We start from the raw sequence: 13,686 nt of genomic DNA on the forward strand, positions 1-13,686 counted from the left end.
TACCCACCCGCTCTGGGAAGCTCCCTCCCAGCTGCTGTGCAGTTCTATCCTTAATGTACATTTATATGAATTAAATATCTGCCAATGAAATCTCTCGTTTAATTCACATTGGCAAAACACTAAGATCCTTGGAGGAAAGGCACTTCAGAAGGACTAAATCTGATTACTCTAAGAGTTTAAAAAATGTAGTTCTGCACAGTGATTGCTGAAAAGTGACAGGCTCCCAGACTTGGCCGTTCATGTGTACTCTGTGTGTCCAGCATTTAGGAAGGATCACAGCCAAAGAGTTCTACCCGGAGAGCAATGCTTCGATTCCAGGTTTTTGGAACAATGCGGATGAACCTGGAAAATATGGGTGGATTTAAGAAATGCTTGACCTGTCCGCTGCTGTTCTCATTCCCCCTAAATACCTGAAAGTAAACAAAACAAGGAATTAGTTTGGGAAAAAATTATTAAAAAAAAGCGGATGGCTTTGTAAGGTATCTAAATACTTCAGAGTTGCTGCGTTCAGGAACCGGGAGATGGACTGGATCACACCAGTGGTGTATATACAGCCTTCCTCCTCTAGGTCACTGGTTCAAATCCAGTCAAATCCAAACTGTGGTCTCTGTTTCTGTCTATATCACAAAAACTATCACCACAATTGGTGCTAACTGGCCCCTGTGTTGGCTGGGGACTGACAAATCTCCCCTCTCTTATCCCTAGATGTGGTCCCTGCAGGTTGGGATTGAAGCACTTCCGTCAAGGTGGCTTGGGGGATTTTGTAAGTGCTGTACTTGCTGTGTGGATGTATGGAGGTCTCAGCTCTGTCAATCTGGGACCTTTCACCAGCACTAAATTCAATTAAAAAAATTAAAGCAAAAAATATTTTGCAGTGAAGTTTGGCAGAGGCTTCCGCATACACATTCTGTGCATTCCTTTGAAATGTCCCTCTTTAAAAGGCACACCACTGATTTCATCCCAGGTTCAACGGCATTCCACTCACATGTAGCATCTCCTCCCTTTTACTGGTGTAAATTATTTACATCAGAAATGAAGAGCCACAAAAGGGAAGTTTGAGAGTTCTCTAAAATAGAAGAACAACTCCGCCAGCATTTTAAATTCAACTGCAGGAACAATTTTTTGTGCCCCTCATTCTGGGGCTGTCCCTCATTTGGGCCTTGAGAAGTATGACAAAGTGCTCGGGATTCAGAAAAAGGGACAGAATTCTCCGAGTTTAAAATGGTACCTTTCCCACTGAAGTGGTGTTATCCATATAAGGTTTCCATTCTGTGCCTTCATCACTGAAAAGGATGGCGTAGGTTTTCACAAACAGCTCCACAGACATGGACTTGCAACCCTGGGTTGTGATAGCGGTTATCTTCTTCGCTTTGAGGAGATCAATCTGCAACCACTGCTGGTTGTTGTTTGACTACAATCAATACAAAGAGTAATATTGGCACAACCAGAAACGTTGCTCAATGACAGTTAAAGTGGTATGAAGACATCCACCCACCCAGAACGTCAAACCTATGCAAACCAAGTTAAGGGAAGTGCTACCAGCATTCTCTGCTGGCCACACATCAGTTTAATCACTGCAGATGATACACGCTGACCCTCCATCCAGCATTCACTTCCATCGCCAACGCAGAATGAAAAGCAATAAAAATTCATCCCTGGTGAATTACCGTAGCTCTTATAAAGCACTTCTCATCAATAGATCTCAAAGCGCTTTACAAAGTATCATCATCATCCCCATTTTACAAATAGGGAAACTGAGACATGCAGGGAACTGACTTGCTCAAGGTCACCCAGCAAGCCAGTGACAGAGCTGGCCTCCGGAGTCTCACTCCAATGCTCTAGTCACTAGGCAGTACTGCCGATCAACAGTAAAGCCAACAGGATTACACCAGATGAATTTGGCTCACAGGCCACCAACCTTCAGCGCTTACTCATCCACGGAGTCCAAAGAAACCACTCCCATGAGTAAGGGCTGCTGGGCCTGCTTCCAGTCTCCACACAGTTTCATTGCTTTCCACGTCACATTATGAAATCAGTAAATGTTCTTTTTTTAAAAAAAGAACACCACCACCTCTCTCCCTTAAAGGAGCTGGGCATGTCCCAAACCTCCCGCTGGAAGGGAACTAAACAGGCTTTTCCCAGGAGGACTGAAAAGAAGCAGCCAGAGCACAGCATGGAGGGGGCACAGGCACAGACATACACCAGAGCAGCAGCACATTTGCTAACAGCAGCAGCTTTGACTGAGCAGTTTTTTCTTCTGTTTGCTTGTTACCTTTGCTTGCCAGGCATTCAGCCTCCCTTGCTGATTGAGACGCGCGAGGGAAGGCTCCCATGCGTTATACCAGGATATCTTATAGGAAGAAGCTGTAATCTGAGCTTTTTTGATCTCCCCATTTTCCATTCCCAGCGGCAGAGAGCAACCTGTTAAGAGAATAGCAGTAGGTCTCCATTTAATCTCTTGAGCAGCAGTGGACCAGAGGAATAAGCAACAGGCTAGGAACGCCTGAGTTGTCATCCCGTCTCTGCCACTGACTTGCTGTGTGGCCTTGCTCAAGTCATTGTAACTGCCCTTGTGCCTCAGTTTCCCCATCTTTAAAAGGGAGGTAATGCAGAGTTGTTGTGAGCATTCATTAGTTAAAATGCATAAAGCACTTTGAAGTTGTGAAGTGCTATCTAAATTCTAAATGCTCAGGACATGGGAGAAGAGAATACATTTGCAGTCAGGGAGTGGAGCTCTCTTTGCTCAGTCATCATTAAAACGAAGCCCAGCAGATCTGTGAAATAAAAGGTTTGTTTATCTCTGCCTGTTATGGGTGAGACTGTGAAAAGCACCCAGAGTTAGACCAATTCTGACTGAGCGCTTTTGAAAGTCCCACTCTGTATTCTTATATTGCAATTCAAGGATTTCACAAGCATCTTGTGATGTTTGGATGCCCAACTTGAGAAACCCAGTTTTCAGAGGGTGGGCAGGGCTCAGTCTGAAAATCAGGCCTCTTTGAGGGGTCTCATGTTAGGCACCAAAGATCATGAATTGCTTTTGAAAATAAGAATGGGGGATTTCAATTATCCCCATATTGACTGGGTACATGTCACCTCAGGACAGGATGCAGAGATAAAGTTTCTTGACACCTTAAATGATTGCTTCTTGGAGTCCTGGTCCTGGAACCCACCAGAGGAGAGGTAATTCTTGATTTAGTCCTAAGTGGAGCACAGGATCTAGTCCAAGAGGTGAATATAGCTGGACCACTTGATAATAGTGAGCATAATATAATTAAATTTAATATCCCTGTGGCAGGAAAAACACCACTGCGGCCCAACACTGTAGCATTTAAATTTCAGAAAGGGGAACTACACAAAAACGAGGAGGTTAGTTAAACAGAAATTAAAGGGTACAGTGCCAACAGTGAAATTTCTGCAAGCTGCGTGGAAACTTTTTAAAGACACCGTAACAGAGGCTCAACTTAAATGTATACCCGAAATTAAAAAACCTAGTAAGAGAATCAAAAAAGAGCCACCCTGGCTAAACAGCAAAATAAAAAAGCAGTGAGAGGCTGTCATAAATATAAAGGGAAGGGTAACCACCTTTCTGTATACAGTGCTATAAAATCCCTCCTGGCCAGAGGCAACATCCTGTTACCTGTAAAGGGTTAAGAAGCTCAGCTAACCTGGCTGGCACCTGACCCAAAGGACCAATAAGGGAACAACTCAAATCTTAGGGGGGTGGGGGAAGGCTTTTGTTTGTGCTCTTTGTTTACCTGGTTGTTCTCTCTTGGGACTGAGAGAGGCCAGACAGAAATCCATCTTCTCCAACCCATCCTAATCCAAGTCTCCAATATTGCAACCAGTATAGGTAAGCCAGGCAAGGCGGATTAGTTTATCTTTTGTTTTTCTTGTGAATTTTCCCTGTGTTAAGAGGGAGGTTTATTCCTGTTTTTGTAACTTTAAGGTTTTGCCCAGAGGGGGATCCTCTGTGTTTTGAATCTGATTACCCTGTAAAGTATTTTCCATCCTGATTTTAGAGAGGTGATTCTTTTACCTTTTCTTTAATTAAAATTCTTCTTTTAAGAACCTGATTGATTTTCCATTTGTCTTAAGATCCAAGGGTTTGGGTCTGTGTTCACCTGTACAAATTGGTGAGGATTATTATCAAGCCTTCCCCAGGAAAGGGGGTGTAGGGCTTGGGGGGATATTTTGGGGGAAGACGTCTCCAAGTGGTCTCTTTCCCTCTTCTTTGTTTAAAACGCTTGGTGGTGGCAGCATACTGTTCAAGGCCAAGGCAAAGTTTGTACCTTGGGGAAGTTTTTAACCTAAGCTGGTAAGAATAAGCTTAGGGGGTCTTTCATGCAGGTCCCCACATCTGTACCCTAGAGTTAAGAGTGGGGAAGGAACCCTGACAGAGGCAAAAAGGCATCCTTTAAAAAGTGGAAGTTAAATCTTAGTGAGGAAAATAGAAAGAAGCATAAACACTGGCAAATGAAGTGTAAAAATACAATTAGGAAGGCCAAAAAGGAATCTGAGAAACAGTTAACCAATGACTCAAAAAGTAATAGCAATTTTTTTTTAAAGTACATCAGAAGCAGAAAGCCTGCTAAACAACCAGTGGGGCCACTGGATGATGGAGGTGCTAAAGGAGCACTCAAGGACAATAAGGTCATTGCGGAGAAACTAAATGAATTCTTTGCATCGGTCTTCATGGCTGAGGATGTGAGGGATATTCCCCAACCTGAGCCATTCTTTTTAGGTGACAGATCGGAGAAACTGTCCCAGATTGAGGTATCATTAGAGGAGCTTTTGGAACAAATTATAAATTAAACAGCATTAAGTCACCAGGACAAGATGGTATTCGGCCAAGAGTTCTGAAGGAACTCAAATGTGAAATTGCAGAACTACTAACTGTAGTCTGTAACCTATCATTTAAAATCAGCTTCTGTACCAGATGACTGGAGGATAGCTAAAGTGACACCAATTTTTAAAAAAGGGATCCAGAGGTGATCCCAGCAATTACAGGCCTGTAAACCTGACTTCAGTACCGGGCAAACTGGTTAAAACTATAATAAAGAACAATATTGTCAAACATATAGATGAACATAATTTGTTGAGGAAGAGACAACATGATTTTAGTAAAGGGAAATCATGCCTCACCAATCTATTAGAATCCTTTGAGGGGGTTCAACAAGCATGTGGACCAAGGGGATCCAGTGGATATAGTATACTTCGATTTTCAGAAAGCCTTTGACAAGGTCCCTCACCAAAGGCTCTTACGCAAAGTAAGCTGCCACAGAATAAGAGGGAAGGTGCTCTCATAGATTGCTAACTGGTTAAAAGATAGGAAACAAAGAGTAGGAATAAATGGTCAGTTTTCAGAATGGAGAGAGGTAAATAGTGGTGTCCCCCCCAAGGGTCTGTTCTGGGACCAGTCCTATTCAACATATTCATAAATGATCTGGATAAATGGGTAAATGGTGAGGTGGCAAAATTTGCAGATGATACAAAACTACTCAAGATAGTTAAGACCCAGGCAGACTATGAAGAGCTACAAAAGGATCTCTCAAAACTGGGTGACTGGGCAACAAAATGGCAGATGAAATTTAATGTTGATACATGCAAAGTAATGCACATTGGAAAACATAATCCCAACTGTACATATAAAATGATGGGGTCTAAATTAGTGTTAACACTTAAGAAAGAGATCTTGGAGTCCTTGTGGATAGTTCCCTGAAAACATCCGCTCAATGTGCAGCGGCAGTCAAAAAAGCGAACAGAATGCTGGGAATAATTAAGAAAGGGATCGAAAATAGGACAGAAAATATCAAGTTGCCTCTATATAAATCCATGGTACACCCACATCTTGAATACTGCATGCAGATGTGGTCGCCCCATCTCAAAAAAAAAGATACTGGAATTGAAAAAGGTTCAGAAAAGGGCAACAAAAATGATTAGGGGTATGGAGCAGTTTCTGTATGAGGAGAGATTAATAAGACTGGGACTTTTCAGCTTGGAAAAGAGACAATTAAGGGGGGGGATATGATAGAATTCTATAAAACCATGACTGGTGTGGAGAAAGTAAATAAGGAAGTATTATTAACTCCTCATAGCACAAGAACTAGGGGTCACCAAATGAAATTAATAGGCAGCAGATTTGAAATAAACAAAAGGAAGGATTTCTTCACACAATGCACAGTCAACCTTTAGAACTCCTTGCCAGAGGATGTAGTGAAGGCCAAGAACATAAGAGGGTTCAAAAAAGAACTAAATAAGTTCATGGAGGATAGGTCCATCGATGACTATTAGCTAGGATGGGCAGGAATGATGTCCCTAGCCTCTGTTTGCCAAAAGCTGGGAATGAGTGACAGGGGATGGATGATTACCTGTTCTTTCCCTCTGGGGCACCTGGCACTGGTCACTGTCGGAAGACAGGGTACTGGGCGAGATGGAACTTTGGTCTGACCCAGTAGGGCCATTGTTATGTTCTTAAATCTTGGCCCATAAAAATAAAAAGTGGAACCTATTTTTCAAAGGTGTAGAGGGGAACGAAGTACCCGGGAGTTCTCATTGCTCACCTTCGACTTCGCAGCCCAGGAGTTCCATCCGAAGAGTAGGCCTGTTGTAGGAGTCAGTTGGATAGACCCTGATATACCTCGCAATGATAGGTGGATCAATATGGTTGTCTTTTATCCCATGGGCATCTGAATTACCTTCAAACAACTAGTAAAACAGAAAAAAGCAATTAAGAATTCACAAAAGATAATGATATTAATTTAAAGCAATTGCAAGCTTGGTCCTGCAAACCCTATGTCATGTGATTAAGTCTTTACTTATGCAGTTTCAATGGGGCTACTCACATTATAGCAAAACCTAAAAATACATCATCCTTATCTTTGCCTTACTATAGCATCCAGAGGCTAAATCAGGGACCCAGTGTGTTAGGCGCAGTACAGACCCCTATTAGGATATTAATAGGCAGACAACTAAGACCAGTAAAGACCTAACGTGTGTTAACGCCTATCATTCAAACACCACGGTACTGTGGGTATGGCTACACTACTGCAGCTGCAGGTGCAGTGGGGTGCTGGAGCTGTACCACTGTAGTGCCAGAGCGTTCCCCCTTCCTTTGTCACTGGAAGGGCTTTTCCATCAGTGTAGTTAATTCTCCTCTTCAAGAGGTCGATGGAAGAATTCTGCATCTACAGTGGGGCATAGGCTGACCTAACTACATTGCACAGGGTGTGATATTTTTCAGAGCCCTGAGCAACGTAGCTAGGGCAATTTGATTTTTAGGTGGAAACCAGGCCGCAGAGTTGAGCTCCAGCAGGTAGGGGACGGATGTTTGGGCATAGCTAGGAGACTCCTGGAAGGGCAGGTGCGATATGGACACCTGGGTTGCACATGCGTTAGGTAGCTACTGCTAATATTGCTTTGCTAACTATTGTGACATGGTGCAAGGGCTGGTCCGCACTGAACAGGGGCAGGAGTTCAGCCCAGCGTCCCACTCTCCTTGCACATGTGCTCAGGGGAAGGACTGTGAGACAGAAGTGAGGCCTGTGCAGAAGTGGGGCTGCACAACCAGGGTTACAGGGCTGGGTTGAAGCCCAGGCTCAGGAGATTCCTTATCTCTTATTACGATCCTGTATTCTCCTTTGTTATACACACCAGGCCAGACTAGTAAAGGGATCTAGGTGCCTCATGATGCAGATAGGCATCTAGTGCTGTTTTCAAAACGCCCTTTGGAATTAGTGGGATTTTCCAATCTGCATCTTCATGCGCCTAGATACCTTTAAAATTCTGACCCCTTATTCCTTGAGAAAAGCCCCTGGTGGCTGCCTGTTACTTTCTGCTGAGCTGCATAAAGTCAGGGAGGCTGTGGTGATTAACGAGCAGGCAGACCTTCTGTCCCCCAGTGCTGTTTCCTATGAAGGTGATCCACTTCCGTTTGTCCTTGCTGTAAGTCATAAAGAACTCTTTGACATACAAGGACTTCATCCATTGCTTGGCTCCCTGAGTCTGTATCCCTGTGATCAGAGCTTCCCTTTGCAGGTCCACCTGTAGAAGACCAAGATACACAAACTTTAAGAAAAGCTGCACCATGAACCCGATTTCATCCTCTGGCACCTAGGGCATGGTGCCCAGGCCTGCATTTAGGCACTCAGAATGGCACTTCCATGTCCGAGATGGGTAACGGGGTGTCTAAGCGCTGGCGCAAGAGTCCAAATGAGGAGTTGTGTCCTAACCTATTTTATTGATGCGTGTATTTATTTGTAGGCATTTTTGAGGTGCCCACCACCACAGTATCTGGGCAGCTGACAAACATTAATGAATCCATCCTTGCAGCGTCTCTGGGCGAAGCAGTGGAGTGTTACTATTTCCATTGTACAGAGAGTGAGGCACAGAATGGGAAAGGCATAATTTCAAAAGCAGCCTCTGGTTTTGAGCATCCAGCCTGAGATAACCAGGGCTTGTTTTTGGGGGATGCTGAGCCCCCACAACTCCAGCTGAAGCCATCAGGGGCCAGGAGTGCTCAGCACCTCTGAAAAATTAGAACCTGGTGTCTCAAGCTGGGCACAGAAGCACCCTCCAAAAAAATCAAGCAACATTTGAAAGTTTTTGCACAAGGTCACACAGTGATTGTGTAGCAGAGCCAAGGTCTCCTGATTCCCGGGAGTGAGTGCCTTCACCAGAAGACCCTTCCTGCCCCCTTAGGTCTTCTGATGCTGACAATGAAAAGGTCAGTGATGTTGTTTACTAGCGAAGCTGTGCAGGGAAAGAAAGATGCTCTTTCTGGAGCAGATCAGAAGGAAAAAACCCCACAATTAGTTTAAAGGGAGTTTTCAGCCCCACTTCATCAAGCACAAACAGATTATTTCTCTCTCCAAGTTTTCTGCCCTTACAAAAGAAAAGCAATTCTTTTCATGGATTTCAGGGGGATTTGGAAGGCATCTGTAATCACAGACCCTGGTTTCCACTGAGCAAGTCACATGAGAGCCCTTAACTCCTTCACAGCTGCTAGACTGTTCTTGTGTATTTTTAATAAATAATTATGTTGACTATAATCACTTCCAACGTGTTGGGGGGAAGAAAGAAGAGAGGAAAGGTGTTGGGCTGATAGCTGGGGGAGAGTGAAGTCTTCCTTTTATCCACCCAACATGGGGAGTGACAGTGCAACCTTCCTCCACACTAGCCCACCCACAGGCCTCTGCCCAGAGCTGCAGGTGCCATCCCCAGGGGTCAGAGGGGTGTTCAGTCTCCACGGCCCATCCAGTCCTTGGTCTCTCTTCTGAGACTCTCAGCAAGGGGGCCAGTTAGCACCAGTTTTGGTGGGAGAAGGGGTGGGTTTGTGATGTGGACTGAGAACATCAGCTCATTAAACACAGGTCTCTGATCAAGGGTCATACCGCTGTGATTTTCTGGCTCCAGCAAAACCAGACTGGATTCAGACAAGCGAGGTCGCAGAGAAAGCCTGCACATCCTGTTATCTATCTCGTGAGCTGTCCAAGTTCCTCCTTAGCAGCAGTTTTAATTGAAAATCCATAATAACCTGCAGCTGCTTATTGAAAGTTTCTCTTTGATCCAGTAAGATGAGCAAAGAGGCAATTTTTAGAGGAGATAGGCTTTTAGGTAGGAGATAGCACAGCTCTGACTGGGTAAGCAAGGAGTCTGGGAGGCTCCCATTTGCCACATCTGGTAAAGCAGCTGCCTAGGGATCACTCATGTCCCATTTAAGAGCATGAGCTGCAGTGACATGCAGGACATACCGTCTGTCAAGCTACAGAGAGCAGATACCACAACAAACAGGCAATTTCTGCAAAATCTTCTAGTGCTCCAGCCAGTTCTAAGGAAGTACTCAGCGTGCGCCTGATTTTCAAAACAGCTCAGCTACCTGTTAGGCACCGAAATGAAGTGACCAGATACTCAGAAGTACTCCGCATCCAGGAGTCTCCACTCTTGAACATCTGGCCAAGTCTTTAGGGGCCTAACAGGTCGCTGAGCTTCTCCAAGAACCTGGCCACTTGTTCTGGGGTTTCTGGACAGCCACTAGAATCGGAACAGGAAGAGCTTAAAGTACAAAACAACTTATAATTCATTAACCGCCCCCCGCCCTCCACACACACACACACGCCATGTAACAGTTTGTGTCCTGAAGTAGAAACCAGATGTCTAACCCATGACTAGACTGGAGGATTAGCTGGTCACTCAGCAAGGGCTGAATACATATACACATTGAGAGAAGGGGACAGCAAAAGGACAGACTGTATCTACAGTATGATTGCCCTGCCGCTGTCCAGGGTATAAACTTCCCCGCAGTTCCCTCCGACAACAGGTCACGACCCTGACACAATACTGGAGCAGTGGCTCAGCACTCACTTGAAGAGGACCATGCGTCCTACTGAATCACCAGTACCACTTCCTGCAACACCTGAGTTTTCCTCGGCAGCCTCTTTGGGAAGTCTAGTTATAGTTTGACCTTGTTTAACACACACGACACCTAAAATAAACCCAGCATGTGTGTGGTGGTGTAGCTGCAGGCATCAGCTAACCTGTCTGGACCTTACAGTGGGCAAGTATGTATGATACCAACCATACCTGGATCCATGGAAATTCACCTTCCTCCATGTCAGTGCTCCAAGCATTATATTTTCCAGCGTTGTTTAATCTTGCTAATTTAGGTTCCCAGTAGTCTAGGTGGAAAAAAGGAAAAGGATAAAAGGTAAAAATCAAGGAAAACTAGAAAGCCACTGCGTGCATATTTCAGTTCTTCTTTGGTTTGTCCCGAAGGAAGAGACTCCAGTACAAATACCTGATAAGCTGTAAAGCTGACAAAAGCTTCAGAGACATTGGATGTTATCAGCAAATAAAAATTGATTGTATCTTTGAAAACATTATAGTCAGAAAAGTGGCTTTAAAAGTAATATAATACCTAGCTCTTATCTAGCACTCTTCATCAGCAGCTCTCAAAGCACTTTATAAAAGGGATCAGTATCATTATCCCCATTTTACAGATGAGGAAAACGGAGGCACAGAGCAGTGAAGTAACTTCCGCAACGTCACCCAGCAGACCAGTGGCAGAACTAGAAATAAAACTCAGGTCTCTTGAGCCCCCAGTCCCTTGCTCCAACCATTAGGCAACACTGCCTCCCATGGCACCCTTTTATTTAACATACTACTTCCATTGGCTTTGTCAGCATTAGGAGTTGGAGTCTAGTTAAAACATGCAGCAGCCAGAGCTAAACAGAGTTTGGTTACTAGCGGTGCAGGCAGAGTCAAACCATGTTCTACATCCAACATTGCTTGGAATGTCATTTTGCAGCGTTTTACTCCCTTATAATATTCATACACTGCACTTCTACATCTCATTCCCCTTAAAAATAGCAATGAATTCTCAATGCCATTTTACAGCTGGAGAAACTGAGGCACTGGGGGGAGAAGTGACTTGTCCAAGGCCACCCGGCAGGCCAGTGGCAGAGACAGGAATAGAACCCATGTCTCCTGACAACCCTGCCCTGTACATTAACCAGCAAATAGAACAGGAGGAGCAGAAAAGCCTGCCTCACTGTCAGAAGACTACAGTGATATGGGCCGGGTCTATACACTTAAGTTTTGTCAGCATAGTCCTGCTGGTGAGAAACGGGTTGGCAGGGGGAAATCACACCTCCTAGCTGACATAGTTATGCTGGCAACCTCCTCCCCCCGGATCTTCTGGAGGTATAGCTAATGCTGTTCAGGGAGGCAGTGTAGCTGTCGCATCAGAACTCCTTCTGCCAGCCTAGGATGCATCTCCACTAGGGTGCTCTGCTGGCATAGCTATGCCAGCCAAGCTCTGCAGTGTACACATGGCCTTGGGCTGCTCAGTCCTGCTCTGATTCTGGGCCTGCAGAACCAGAGAGCTTTCTGGAGTCTGACAGCCTGTTAATTCCTGAAATGATGCCAGAAGACAGTAGCATACGTGAAACACAGAGCTGCAGAGAAAATCTACAATTGCACTGCCTGGTGCCAAGTCATAGTACTGAGGACCATGTCTGACCTTCTCAAATAATGTGTTTCAACTCACTTATGTGACGAGAAGCACTGATCTGTGAATCAAGTATAAGTCCATTCATTAGGCCCATTGGTAACTTGCACTCTAGAGAGAACACAAACGTGTTTGATTACTGATGAGCTGCATTTCATAACTTATCAGGAAAAAGAGGGTCATTCAGAGTCATGTTTGAGGAGCTGGCTGGGCCTTTCTCAGGAGGTCACCCCTTGTGCCTGTCATAAACATACAGCTAAGGGTAGCCTAGAATTCCTCCTTACCTGTGAGGGGTTAAGAAGCTCAAATAGCCTGGTTGGCGCCTGACCAACAGGACCAATTGGGAAAGAAGGTACTTTCAAATCTTGGGAGGGGGGAAGGTTTTGTTTGTGCTCTTTGTTTTATGTGGGGGTTCTCTCTTGGGACGGAGAGGGGCCAGACAGAAATCCATCTTCTCCAACCCATCCCAATTCAAGTCTCCAATATTGCAACCACTGTAGCTAAGCTAGGCAAGGCGGATTAGTTTATCTTTTGTTTTCCTTGTGAATTTTCCCTGTGCTAAGAGGGAGGTTTATTCCTGTTTTCTGTAACTTTAAGGTTTTGCCCAGAGGGGAATTCTCTGTGTTTTGAATCCAAATACCCTGTAAGTATTTTCCATCCTGATTTTACCGAAATGATTTTTACCTTTCTTTTTTTTTTTTTAAAATAAAATCCTTTTTTAAGAACCTGACTGGTTTTTCCATTGTTCCAAGACCCAGGGGTTTGGGTCTTTGATCATTTTGTAACTAACTGGTTAGGATATTATTCTCAAGCCTCCCCAGGAAAGGGGGTTTAACGGCTTGGGGGGATTGCTGGGAGAAGATGTCCTTTTCCCTGGTTCTTCGTTAAATCACATGGTGGTAGCAGCGTTACTGAAACCCAAGGTACAAGAGAGAATTTGTACCTGGCGAGTTTTTAACCTAAACTGGTAGAAATAAGCTTAGGGGGTCTTTCATGCAGGTCCCCAGATCTGTACCCTAGAGTTTAGAGTGGGGAGGGAACCCTGACAGTGCCAACTCCGAATAGGGCACTCCTGGGACTTCATCACGGAAGGAAGGAAGGAAGGAAGAAAGGAAGAAAGAAGAGCTCTATATGCCCACAGGATCAAAACCATCTCTGCATTCAATTCCCTCAATTAAGGATTCATAGGTGATTTTAGGGAATCAACAAATGTAAAGTTAGTGCTCTGAATGCGACACAACACTTCTTTTAAATTCAATTTACTATAATCACTCCATGAGCTCCCCCTTTTTAATCTAGCCATTTCCCCAACTCAGATGCTATTCAGCCATTACTGTCCCATGCCCTGAAAGGGAGAGAGAACTTTAGAACTAGAATCCTGTATCTTAGAATGATCGTGATCAGATTCAGTACCTTGCTCTACAACGATAAAGGAGGCCTGCATTCCAGCTTGCTGATATTCCCCCACTTCGGTGTCTAAAAGCCACATGCCAGCTTTTGGTGGTGTCATTTCAATAGTTCGAAATGAGCCTTTAAAAGAGAGAGGAGAGAAACAAATCACAGCTCATCTATTGAAAGGTTAGCAGGAGATTGGCTGACACAGAACAGTGAGGCTGGATAAACCAGGGCCTATCGATCCTGCCCATTTCTGGTGGCTTGACAAAGTGCAAATATCCTGCACC

The 13,686-nt window shown here is 44.6% G+C and overlaps 1 protein-coding gene across 1 annotated transcript in view; it reads right to left on the reverse strand.

Annotated features, from left to right (window-relative positions):
- Positions 1-13,686, reverse strand: part of F5 (coagulation factor V) — a 65,906-nt gene continuing 52,220 nt past the window's right edge. Inside the window, exons 18-25 of the mRNA XM_073308245.2 lie at positions 13,418-13,534; positions 12,044-12,115; positions 10,579-10,673; positions 7,885-8,040; positions 6,561-6,705; positions 2,273-2,421; positions 1,229-1,411; positions 1-410 (exon numbers count right to left, since the gene is read on the reverse strand). Coding sequence (XP_073164346.2) covers positions 264-410; positions 1,229-1,411; positions 2,273-2,421; positions 6,561-6,705; positions 7,885-8,040; positions 10,579-10,673; positions 12,044-12,115; positions 13,418-13,534 — 1,064 coding nt within the window. The 3' untranslated portion in view covers positions 1-263. The remainder of the gene's footprint in view (positions 411-1,228; positions 1,412-2,272; positions 2,422-6,560; positions 6,706-7,884; positions 8,041-10,578; positions 10,674-12,043; positions 12,116-13,417; positions 13,535-13,686) is intronic.

This window comes from Lepidochelys kempii, chromosome 1 (genome assembly GCF_965140285.1).
Source record: "Lepidochelys kempii isolate rLepKem1 chromosome 1, rLepKem1.hap1, whole genome shotgun sequence".
In the NCBI taxonomy this organism is placed as follows: domain Eukaryota; kingdom Metazoa; phylum Chordata; order Testudines; family Cheloniidae; genus Lepidochelys; species Lepidochelys kempii.